Source organism: Nannobrachium achirus (genome assembly GCF_963921795.1).
Source record: "Nannobrachium achirus genome assembly, chromosome: 19".
Classification (NCBI taxonomy): domain Eukaryota; kingdom Metazoa; phylum Chordata; class Actinopteri; order Myctophiformes; family Myctophidae; genus Nannobrachium; species Nannobrachium achirus.
The window spans coordinates 18400495-18413361 of record NC_137826.1 but is presented as its reverse complement, the minus strand read 5'-3'; the positions used below and the strand labels follow the sequence as shown (position 1 = coordinate 18413361).

The following is a 12867-nucleotide window of genomic DNA, read 5'->3' as shown; positions in this document are numbered from 1 at the left end:
TCTCCTAGGGCTGGCATCAGGAGAGCGGTTCATCACACTGTCAGAGCTGTTATGTGTGGACTGCTATACAATTAGTACAATGCTGGTGGTTCTCAAACTTTAATTTCAAGGACCATCATAACTCTGGGGTCCATTTGGTTACATAGTTACAGACCTGCAAGAGTCCATTTGGAACCCAATACGATGGGAACTGTTAGGAGGGAATCAAAGGAACCGGAACCGTTAAAATGTTGCATATTCTCTTGGCTGGGCTATACATGTCTTGGTGCATTCATATGGGGCATGACGTGATTGTTATTTTGGACAGCACAATTCAATATTAATATGTCAATTTGAGGGGAGGTTTATAGTTCTAATACATCAGAAGTCCAGCCTGCTGTGTCCTCAGAGCTCAGTGCAGTTAAAAGAAGAGCCACTAGATGGCAGAAGAGTACTTTACAACAACAGCTTGAGATTCCTCACCTGCTTTGGCATTTTAGCTGTTTTTGAGCAGTGGTCACACCACTCCTATGATAACAAGAATCGACACACAGTCAATTTAAAATCTGGTGGATTGGTGTGTTGAAGTTAGTGTTGGTGTTCTTTCTCATGTATATTTCATAATATTCTAACTTACTGTAGGCTATATGTCTAGGGATGGCCAAATGGAGATTTTTTCTTAACCGATAACCGTCAGGCCTTATCAGTTAATTAACCGTTAACCGTTAAGGAAATGTGTTCAAAAATGCGCTATTTTAGCGATTTAAAAAAGGAAAATAGGCCTACACACGTTTTTCCCCATAATAGAAGTGCTATATTTACACATTAAAAACCATAACACTGGGAGAAACAAGAATACAAATGTTTTCTAAAAGAAATGTGTTTTTGCAAAGAAACGGATTGAAATGATAAGTCTGTAATGTGACGCGCTGGTCGCCAGGCACGTGCGCACATACAGCAAAAGGGGCTTGAGCCCTTAACTTTTATCCGTATGAAAAGGCCCTTTTAGAAATGTCAGCCCATGCCTCTCTAAAATTCTGTGCACTCCCTGGACCCTGGCTATTGCCTAACAAAACCAGCATGAGACGCATGTAGCCGCATGTAGCAATAACTTCCAATCGTATGACTTTTGGAATCGTTGAATCGGCTAAACGTGATGTCCATTTCATTCATTTACTTCTCTCACGCCCGTGTTTTGTGTGTGCTGATGCAGCGATCATTGAATTTGCGACTCTGAGCTTTGTTATTTTCGCATAGCCTACTATGTAACCAAGACGACTTTAGCGTTCCTCACGTCATCAATGTAACATTAGAAAGTTGTGTTTTAAGCTCTTCTTAAACAGGATTCAATGTGACGACGCGGGTCTGTTTTGTAAAATCCAATCGACGAGGGAGCATGTTTCCTGATGAACAAGTCAGCGTGTACAGCCAAATCAAGCACGCAGCGGCAGACTCGCAGTTGTATAAATGCATGGATGTTACACAGATATTGGTGTCCAGAAATGTGTGACCACAGGGCCTGACCATAGAGTTATAGGGCCTGACCTGTGAAGTGTGAAGGAATGGTGCTCCCTGCTGGACAAAATATTTCATTACACCAGTCTAGGATTCCATAGCCTGGAGGAGCGGTAAAGTCCCCTGCTATTGGCCCTAATGCAGTACCCCCCATCCCATCGTTTGGAGGGCCGCTCCCAATCATGAAACTAGCTTGGTTACCATGTGACATTGGACAGCCAATCGGCAAATAGGTCGCCTGAATGTCTCGCCAGAAAATGATCTCTTTAAAGATCTGGTTTACACCAGATAATAATAATATAATAATAAATAAATAAAATAATAATATAGGCCCCACGCCCTGGGGAGTTGTTTGTCACAGTACATTTGCACATACAGGTACATGAAACTTATTCTCTGCATATTACCCATCCTATAACGACTAGGAGCAGTGAGCAGCCATATGTGGCGCTCGGGGAGCAATTAGGGGTTAAGGGTCTTGCTCAGGATCCTATCGACACATAGCTGCCTGACCGGGAATTAGTGCTGGGTGATTCTGGCTAAAATGAGAATCTAGATCACGATTCTCACACGATTCTTTTGAGAGCGTAAAATGAAACCAAATAAGGGTCCATTTGGTTGTATTAAAAATAATTAAAAAATTATAATAACAGTGTTAACAGATTAAAATGAAAGGGCTAAATGAACTGGAGTGGTTACCATGGTTGCTGAGTGTGTACCAGTGTCCAGTGCAAAGTAACTAAGTAGAATTACTCAAATGCTGTACTTAAGCAACCTTTATTTTCAGGTAGGCCTACTTTTACTTTACTGGAGTATTTCCAATTTTCAATACTTCTACTCCACTACATCTCAGGCAAATATTGTAGCCTACCTTTACTCCACTCTTGAATTCCGGACTTTTACTTGTAACAGAGTATTGATAGAGAGATGTCAAGTGTTGCTCAAAAACGCAGTGTGTGCGCATCTCCCTTCCACATTGTCATGACGTCATAGAACCGCCGTAACGTGATCTCATTAGACATGAGATCGCATATCCATGTTTCGAGGTGAATCGAGATCCATTTTCGATTAATCGCCCAGCACTACTGGGAATCGTACCTGTGACAACCAGGAGCTCTGGCTCCCCAGGCAGACTCCCTAACCACTCAGCTACTGCCGCCCGTTAAATGAGTCACTTTATCTGTACGTGGCTGGCTATGCGACTATGTCTGTTTCATGAACTGCAATACCGCTGGTGACCAGTGCCAGACCCGGGTGACCAAGGGCCAATGTTGAGCAGGCCTGGCACACTCTCTCTCTCCCACACACACACACACACACCCTCTCACCAGGCACCCACTGCTCACCTCCCACCACACCACACACAATTCAATTCAAAGGGCTTTATTGGCATGAGAAAACATTTGCAAAATTCTGTGTGCAGGGTCTCAATTTTCAGTTTGTCCCATTTTTCAAGATCTAACAACCATAGAGGGAAATTGGTTCTATCACTGAGTCCATCCAGTATTTTAAATACTGGGCTCACCCCCCCGCACCACCACACACACCACACACACACACACACACACACACACACACACACACACAATCATGTCATGATTATGACAGCCCTGTCCTCTGTTCCCACTCAGATGAGCCAGACACAGCCTCTCCCTCCCTCCCGGAGCCCGTCACCACTGTTGGACATCGTCCCCGGCAGGCGGAGGCTAGAGTTCTGCTCAGACGACCCCGGACCCTCTGCCAGGCTAGAGGTCACCTCGAAGAGAAGCCACCCGGAACTAGGTAACCAGTGGTTTATACTTATAGTGAGTTCAAGTTAAATAAAACATGAATTAGTTCTACCCTATGATGGAGCGTAGATTTTGTCTCTACTTCGAGGTTGAGATCTCTGTGTCATGCTTGTCCTGATTTTTCTGGAGCCTCGCAGCCCTCTCGGGAGCCGAGCCACCACCAAATACAATGCGTTTTCGTTGCAATAAAAGGTTTTCATCTTGAATTAGGGATGGGACGACATGCGATATTATCGTACTGTATATCGTGATAAAAAAACACTCACGATAATCGTATCGTGGAGATTTAATTTATCGTTGTGATATCATCCTCCATCATGCACTAATGTCAATTCACCTTTTTATTTGCTGTGCTGCATATTCCCAATAATCGTGATATGACATTTTCATATCGTCCCATCCCTATCTTGAATAGAGTGTCTGACTGAACTTCTGTTCTCTCGTCGTTTGTCTCCCTTGACTCTGCCTCTTCTTGGTTTGTCCTTGTAGACCATAAGGGACCGGGGGACACAAACAACAACAACAGGACAAAGAGGAAAAGGAACGATGAAGATTCCAGCCCCCTGCCAGAGATGCCGGACCTGTCTCAGACCCAGAAGATCTTCACTCAGACGTCTCCTTTCCCCTCCTCCTCTCAGCTCTCTGAGCCGCCCACCACACAGGTCTGCGGAACACGTACTGTCATTCTTGTTTAAAGTGACATTCAAGAGGACATTAGATCTGATAATAGTAATTAAACCGCAAATAGTGCATTTCAATAGCACATTTATACAAAGCGCATTACCGTGTGCTTAAAGTAGGACTGTCATCTAAAGGGATACTGTCACTTTAAAAAGTAATCTTAAAATATTAGTTAATATGTTTATGATTTCATTGTGAGAATGCGCAATTATAAGCCATTCAAATTAATTGACTGTACTTAGACTACTTACTGTACTGGTCAGCTGTTGTTGTCAGAGAGACCACGTGACACACTATAATATCATACTATTATATTTTCGGGGCGTGTCAGCGGGCCTTTAAGTAGGACACGCTACAGTATGCCGATATCAGTATAATACTGATATATTGCACAGCCCTAATCAACAAACTTATGGAAAGTGTAGTGAACAACAAGTTAATTTCTCATCTGTTCTTTGCATAAGATATGTCCTAATCTCAATGTATCCTTGTTTGTCGTATGTTTGCATGTAAAATCTTCACTTCGGCCCACCAATCCCAGGACTTTGACTGCACCCAGCATCCGTCTTCCTCCCAGCTGCCCCCTCCGGAGGCCCTCAGACCTTCTTTAGTCTGCACCAAGATGAGCCAGGAGTTACTGGCGACCTGCCAGTCGGGGTCTGTCTCGTGCTCTCAGGAGAATTTGATGTCTCGGCCAAAGACTCCCACATTTACCAAAGGTCTTTCCCTAACCGCAGACCCCACTTTGTCCCAGAGCCCCACTTTCCCCAGAAGCCCTGTCTTCTCTGGCAGACAGAGGGAGCAGGACTCAAGGTCTTCCACCACAAGTCCGATCTTTGGTAGGACTAGCCAAAACCTGAGGCCCCCACCGACCCCGATGTTACCTGAAAGTCCAGCTCTCTCCAAGAATGTCGTCCCCGCCAAGACCAGTCCAAGTCCGTCGTTCCTCGGCAGTCAAGGAATCTCCAAGAACCCTTGTTTGTCAGAGAGCCTTTTGTTTGATAAAAGCGATATATTCTCAGCGGCTGACCTGGACGACGACGTAGACACTCAGCCACTGAGCCAGGACTATTCCAACACCAGTCCGGTGTTTGGCAAGGTCAGCCAAAAAAACAAGAAACCCTCATTAGTCTGCAAACCCAACCAATCTCTGTCCAACACGAGTCCAACATTCCCCAAAAGCACTGAGAATTTGACTGAGAGCAGCCGACCACTTCCAAAAACTCTGTTATTATCGGAGTCTGACCCAGAAGACGATGTTCTGGTAGAGCAGGATCACGCAGCAACAAGCCCGGTGTTCGGCAGACCGAGCCTAAATCAGAGACCGTCGTTGGCCTGTAAACCAAACCTCTCCGGGAGTCCAACCTTCCCGAGAGACCCGGCCGTCTCCAAGAAGTACCCCAACATACCTAATACCCCGACGTTCTCCAGAAGTCCCAGGACTCCTATCCTCTCAGAGACCAACTCGGAGGAAGAAGAAGTGAAGGTTCAGAGTATTAATACGACAAGCCCAGTATTTGGCCGGGCGAGCCAAGGTCTCAGGCCTTCGTTGGCCTGTAAGCCAAACATCTCGCTCTCCAGGAGCCCGACCGTCCCCAGAAGCCAAACGGACTCTGAAAGTCTCATTTCGTCCAAGAGCCCAACTTTCCCCAAAAGTCCAACTATACCAAACAGTCCTTTATTCTCAGACTCGGAGAGAGACTCGGAATGGACCAGTTGGAAGGTAAAGCTTAAATGGCACCCAAATGCAACCTTCAAGTGATATTCTTTTGGTTAATACAAAAAAGGGTTTTGTTAAAAGGTTAACGCACTATATTCTGATAGTAATTCTGGTAGTGCTATAGAGTGGTTTATTCAGTAACATAAGTCTCTATCTCTCTCCAGCTCTCTTGATTAACAGAAAATTCATTTTTAGGTCAGGAGAGTGTACAGTTTTATTAGCTTAATTTTTAAACTGTTCCAGTTTTGTGTTTGCTCACTTTGTGTGTCCTCACTTCCCATTTCAATGTCACTATCCTGATTGGATAAAATTGGTATGCTGACCTGAATATGCATTTACTGTTTTGTAAAGAGCTGGAGAAACATGGCAACTCCTGTTACTGAACAAACACTACCATTAAAATGAAATGGCTCTACATTGTTATATATTTGTACTGTAAATGTTCCTGTTATTCCATTGCAACATGCATCCTGTTGTCCCCCAGTCAAGGATCTCTCTCAGCCCTGTCTTCCCAGCGGAGAGATCCCTTCTCCGGCCAAACATCCACAGTTTCTCCCCCAACTACAAGAGTCTCGGCCCCAGACACCGGTAGGGGCACAAACATACCACGGGTGATACTGTATGAACAAAATCAAATATCACAACTTTTTTACCAATATCACAACTTTTTTGTGATGATAACATTGTATTGTGACAATAATAGAATTTTTCTTTTAAATGTGTCCAAAATTGTAAAAGGAATAGCTAAAACAACTCATTGTGATATTCTTTTTTACATTTTCCCATGTCCTGACAGCAAAACCTGACATGAAAATTTCTGATGATGTTTGATGCATGTCATTAGCCATGTTTCCATAAACTTATTCGAATTAGGGAAGCGAATTATCAGAAATGCGTATTAAGACAAAGCGAATTTAGCCTGTTTCCATTAAACTGATGAAATGCGATTCTTGGGAGATCCTGCCTGGGTCCGTCTGACCGACGTGCTGTAAATACTTCCTGCGGGCACACAGTGCACAGAGCTGGGATGGGGCTGATTTTTTTCAGACCGAGAGACGTGAGCACTGCTGTGACTCGCTACACACTCATCCCGACCCAGAGCCGGTCGCGACACACCGCCGCGGAGAAAGTGCGCCCAGCGGGGGCACAGAGCAAGCGACCCCGGCGGGGGCGCTCCGAGGGGCGTCCCCGAGCCGAGGCGGCTGGCCCACCGCCGGGTTGAGTACTCCGGGCAGACTGCATCCTGCAGCGTCGCAGATGCGAGCTGCTGTGACCTTGTAGATCGGCCACTTTTGGCACGCGCAACACGGTGTGATGACGAAGGGTCACTCTGTGTGTAACAACCAGTTTGTTTTGTAGACTAACGCTATACAATGGACTTTAATTAAGCGGCAGGGGAAAGTGTTATAGGAGGACGATATGGACCAGAACGTCATAATTTATTTACATTTATTGTCTGACCCGTTTCCATTAACAAATGCGCATTTAGTTTATACGATAAAGCCTCAAAATCCACCTCCTCCAAGCGGATACATTATTTTGCGGATAATGAAAGTTTATTCGCATTTTGAAGTGTTTCCATAAAAAGATTTCGCGAATAAGCCTTAAATGCGCATTAAGAGGCTTTATGGAAACGCCACTATTGTCTCTCCCCATTTCTCTCTCTCTCCCTTTTTCCTGTCCTTCTCCACTATACACTATCAATAAAGGCAGAAAAGCCCCACATATATAGAGAGAAAATAGTCAATCTACAAGCTCACAAACAGCTATTTTCAAAAGAGTTTTATGCATTTGTAACCTGAGGAATGGGACATTCTGCATTAATGCCTACTTTTACTTTAGTACTTGAAGTATATTTTGATGCCAAACCTTTAACTCAAGTAACATTTTTATTCTGGACTTTTACTTGTAACCGAGTATTTTTACATTGTGGTTTTGCTTTTACTTTTACTTAAAAAATGTATGTACTTCTTCCGTCTCTGTCTCTCAGTCTCAGGAGAGACGTGGAGAGTAGTTCCCCTGGCCCTTCATCTCCTCGTGCCTCCAACCGTCTCCACTGGCTGCCAGGGAGAAGTGATAGCCAGGGAGCTGTCGCTCCTCAACCACAGAACGAGCCCAAGCCCAGTCCAAGCCAGGGGCTTGCCAGGCGGCTGCCTGCCCACACACTGGAGGCTGGAGGAGGAGTGATGGTGTGCTACTGCTGGGGGGTTCCTTTCTGCCCGCCGGGCTGCGACCCGGACAACTACACAGAGGTATGGATGGATATTGGGGTTTGAAATGACCGTATACCGTATGTATTTGCCCGCTGACCCAATCTCAAAATATTTTGTGCCAGGAACCCCCAGAAGCAAAGATTTGAGTTAAACATTTTTGTAAAAAAGTGATATAAAATTGCTGATCTACAAGCTTATAGCGTCAAGCACAGGACAAGCCATAATTCTTTTTCAAATTAACTACTTAAACAGTGCTTCCTTATTTTCTTTAACAAACAGACATACACACAAAAAGAAAAGATACAGTGAGCTTGCTATGTGCTACAATATATACAACCAATGTGCTACAATATATACAAATAAAATCTAAAATGACACATATGCTTTCCCGGTTTTAATGGGTTAAAGGCAATAATGTTAAGTGGATCTGGCGGAGGTGCTGCATAAAGAGATGGTGATGTGGTGTGTTGTTATCAGGTGATTGTGGACCAGCTGGAGTTCTATGAGAAGAGTCTGAAACGGGCTCAGAGAGGTTTGCTGAGAAAGGCCGTATGGGGTGAACCCATTGTGCCACAGCCAGAGGTAATTATTCATTCTTCATTTTAATCTAAAAAGCACAAAGTGTCTCCAAATACAGAAGCTCAAAGTGTGTTTGGTTTCACTTTGTGTTATTATTTAATGTAATACTGTTTAGTATTACACTGAGGTAAAGTTGCCTGTTCAATCTTATATTAATTAAATGATTATGAATTAAATATTTTATGGACTAATAAAACTGCAATGAACTGTTTTATCTGTAGAAAGATCCCAGTCCAGAGTCTTCTGCTGAATCTCCAATAAGACGCCCCACCCGAAGGTGAAACACACTGGAAACAGTCTCAGTCTGACAACAATGTCGTCCCTGAAAATGAAGACATTGTTAAAGATATTGTACTTGATATAAATTTACAATGAATTTTAGCAGAACATGTTGGGCAGGTGTTCTGCTAAGTGCCTGCCCACCACTGGCTAGGACAGGGAGACCAGGGTTTTAAATCGTCCACGGTGCCTCTTGACTCAAACCGTTGAAACATTGAAATAAACCAACATAACTTGCATGTTGATTGAATCTGATGACATTGGATTGCAGACGTGGCCTCCGATTACGACCTAAAAGAAGAGCAAAAAGCACGTCGGCATCTTCACCAGAGAGAGAAGAGAACGAGGAGGAGGAGAAGAACGACGTCGAACAGGTAGACCTGTCACTCACAAATGATTACCTAATCGCAATTATTTTGTGCATATGCATCTTCTTCTTTTTTCTTTTTTTTAAAGCAGAGGTTTTTAAAGCAGGGGTCTTCAATGTTTTCAGGCCAAGCACCCCTTAGCTGAGAGAGAGATGAAGCCGGGACCCCCAGATTCCATATAGTTTCATCGTTTGACAGCACAATCATGATCATCAGTATATTTTGGATTCATGTCAATTTGTATTTTCAGACATTTAACCACTTGAACCATCAATACTTAATAAACTTGACCTTTCACTCTGTACTTAGTGTGCTCTTTTTTCCCCTCTACACCAAACCTCTTTGCCGAAAATAGCCGATCTACAAGCTCACAACGCCTCGCAGCTAGATCTGCTATTTTTGTCTAAAGTTCTCAGAATATGGACGTTAGCGTTCAAGTGGTTTATTTAAAAAAGGAGAAAAAAAGTTTCTATCACACAAAGATTTGGAGGACCCCCTGTAGTAACTCTGAGGACCCCCAAGGGTTCCCGGACCCCCTGTTGAAGACCCCTGTTTTAAAGCATAAAGTAATTCGATATGCAAGCTAATTTGTCATATCTTCCCTTTACAACTTTTGTTTACAAAGCCTAAAAGCCTAAAATAAATGTAATTGTTATTCATAATGATCCACAATGTTCAATGACAGAAACACAATGACATCGTTAATCGCAAATTATTTGAATGGCAATTAATCGTAATAAAGCGAGAACAGGAGGACGACATCAAAGACGAACAGGAGGACGTCGGTGATGAAGTGGAGGACAGCGTCAAAGAGGAAGGGGAAGACAACAGAGATGAAGAGGAGGACACAGTGAACAAGAAGCAGGACCAGAAGGAGGAGGACCAGGAGCAGAGAGCCACCGCAGCAGATGAAGGTGACAGTGTGGACTGTGAAGTGTGTCCAGGTAAACACTCAGTTATATCTTGATTGATTGATTGCGATTATGCATTGCTGCATTAGTCAGAGATGTAAACAGCATGTGGTACAGTAAGACATTAAAGGTGATACACCATGCATTTAAAAAGTATTTATGTCATATTGTTTAAGTCCCAAAAACGTTTTTCAAAAGGTTTGAGGCTAAATTACCACTCCTGAATAGAGAGCCTCTCTCATTTTTGAATGGCTCTGAGCATTTTCAGCTGCAGTACCACCTTTGGCCTGAACTGCGCCACCCCCCCACCAAAATCTTTTTGAAAAAAAAAATGTTTTTGAAAACAAAAAGGTTTTGAAAAAAAAAATGTTTTTCTTCAAAAACGGCCGTCGCTGACGTCATCGACGGCAGCAAATCTAGACAGCCTGTTTTGAGAACCCGTGGGATGCTTTTAACCTCCGCCTTCCCAAAACCAGAGAAAGACACAACGGTCAGAAATGGGACTTTGTGAGGATAGAAGGTGCTAGTGGGAGTCTGTGGGACCCCAAAAAAAGGTTTTAAAATAGGAAAAGTGTATCACCTTTAAGGCTAAAAGGATAACACAAACCAAATGTGGTCCTATGTATTCAATTCATCAACATAGCATAACAGCAACAAAAACAAACGCTACAGTACAGTGTATACAAAGGAGAAAAATAAACTATTTTATACTAAGAATAGTGAACATAGCTGTTCTACAATCTGTTTCAGAGACACAACTGGACCCTGATGACGACGAGACACAGGTGCTGATAATTCCCACAAGCCCAAAAGCAGAGGTGGGTGGGTGGGTGGGTGTGTGTGTGTGTGTGTGTGTGTGTGTGTGTGTGTTCCCATTTTCCATGCACTTGTATTGTATTTCTTTTCTGTAATTCACTATGTAAAACTACAGTATGTGTTGTTTTAATGTAGGATGCTTACTGGTATTTGGTATTTTCTGTACATTCCCTATTGTACGTCACCCATTGCTGTGATGTTTTCTTGTTGTTTGTTATGTTTTGCTGCTAAAGTTCCCTTTACGTATAGTATGGGTAATTTCTAGCTTCTTATCTCAGTCTCATTTGTCTTGTTCTTTTTATGTAATTAAAATGTAATATGTTGTACTTTGGTTGCTAGCACAGTCTTGTGGACAGGTCCCAGCAACATTTCACATGTACCTGTGTGAGTGAGCTCAGTGACAAATTAAAACCCTCTTCATTGTTGATGTGAACCTTAGCCCCAGTCTCAGAGTCCGTCCCAGTCCCCGTCAGAGAGCCAGACGGTCCTCCCAGTCCAGCCCCAGTCCACTGACCAGCATCGCCAGACACCAGAGGAGATGGACGTTGATGGTACGTCTCAGCCTTGGGTGGCAAATACAGTATATTCCATACATGGGCAACTGGCGGCCCGGGGGCCACATGCGGCCCCCACCTTCACTTAATGCGGCCCTCAGGTTAATACCAGAATACTGATATATTATTGATTTCAGCTGTTACAATTCCAAACATGACCTGCTTTAATTCTGTCAGTTTATATTAGTAACTTAATGACTAGTATAGTAGTATTAAAATGTATTTCTTTTTATGTCCAATGTATTTGTATTTAGGTTCATAAAGTTAACATGAGTATATAACTAAATTACCGGTAGTTTGAAATTAAATCAAAATGTTTGATTTCAGGATTCCAATAAAAAAATTAAATAAAATTATTCAGGATTCCAATTCAAAAGAAGCTATTTTTGCTTCTTTTGTATGCTAGAATGACAAAGTAGGACGTAGAAATATGCAATGTGGCCCTCTAGAGTGAAGGTGGAAATATAGCGGCCCTCGCCATCATCAAAGTTGCCCACCCCTGGTATATTCACATGACAACTGACTTATGTAAAAAACAAATACCTTGTCACATACATAATCACAAGAGACTGCAGGGCTTTATAGAAGGAGAAATGTTGACTCGGCTGATTTCAAAGGTCAATACACAGTATAATCACATTTATGGGAGTGTACAAAGTTAAATAAACATTGATGTTTTTACTGCATACCAGCGTTTTTGCTCAAGTTTTAAGCTCATTGACTATAAATCGCATGCGAAGATTCCATAATATGTAAACACACATACATCATTGCCGTCCAACCTTTCCAAGCATGCACTTCCAGGGGCCAAGCAAATCATCCCTCTCACAACAGACGTCGCACCTCAGATCTGACTCATATGCCCATATATATGGAGACCCCTGATGTCATCGGTATGCCCAGATATGGGCTTGCCCCCTTCTGTGGCCATATATAGAGCGGACTGATTTGTTTGTGTGCCTGATGCCATGACGACACATACATTGATATTATAATGATTAATATTGGATAGAATGCTGGATTATGTAAAGAAAACAAAAACAAGGCCATTTTGTCTCCATTTTCAGCCCCAGCAGATGAAGAGAAAGAACAGGAGGACATGATTGTGGCCAGCCCTGATGGAGGACAGGATGAAACGATGGAAGAAGAGGCAGAAGTGTTTAATGTATTTATATATATTTGTTTTTATATTTTATGATTTCATGGCATAGTAGGGAAAAGACCATAACTGGACCAAAGTTCTCATTTACATCCGTGCATCAAATAATAGCACTTTTTAATAATAGCATTTCATTCACTCATGAGTCTCTGTGTAGATGCAGAATAAAAAATGAAAATGCAGAGTTTACTATAGAGACCATTGTCGACTAAATGTGACCTAAATGGTTAAAATAGAGAAGATGCTGCATTCCAAGCTTCGCCAATGGTGCACACTTCCATTCTCCTCAATGGGTGAGGCGCA

General features: G+C 42.9%; 1 protein-coding gene across 2 annotated transcripts in view; it reads left to right on the top strand.

The window, feature by feature from the left end:
* uimc1 (ubiquitin interaction motif containing 1) overlaps positions 1–12867 on the top strand; it is a 29850-nt gene that overhangs the window by 4740 nt on the left and 12243 nt on the right. Inside the window, exons 5-16 of one of the 2 annotated variants that reach the window (XM_080749075.1) lie at positions 3126–3276; positions 3774–3946; positions 4507–5688; positions 6170–6273; positions 7676–7937; positions 8376–8480; positions 8699–8754; positions 9028–9130; positions 9876–10068; positions 10786–10853; positions 11291–11402; positions 12473–12570. In XM_080749075.1, coding sequence (XP_080605201.1) covers positions 3126–3276; positions 3774–3946; positions 4507–5688; positions 6170–6273; positions 7676–7937; positions 8376–8480; positions 8699–8754; positions 9028–9130; positions 9876–10068; positions 10786–10853; positions 11291–11402; positions 12473–12570 — 2607 coding nt within the window. Of the gene's footprint in view, positions 1–3125; positions 3277–3773; positions 3947–4506; positions 5689–6169; positions 6274–7675; positions 7938–8375; positions 8481–8698; positions 8755–9027; positions 9131–9866; positions 10069–10785; positions 10854–11290; positions 11403–12472; positions 12571–12867 lie in introns of both variants that reach the window. The other variant, XM_080749074.1, reaches the window with a different exon arrangement.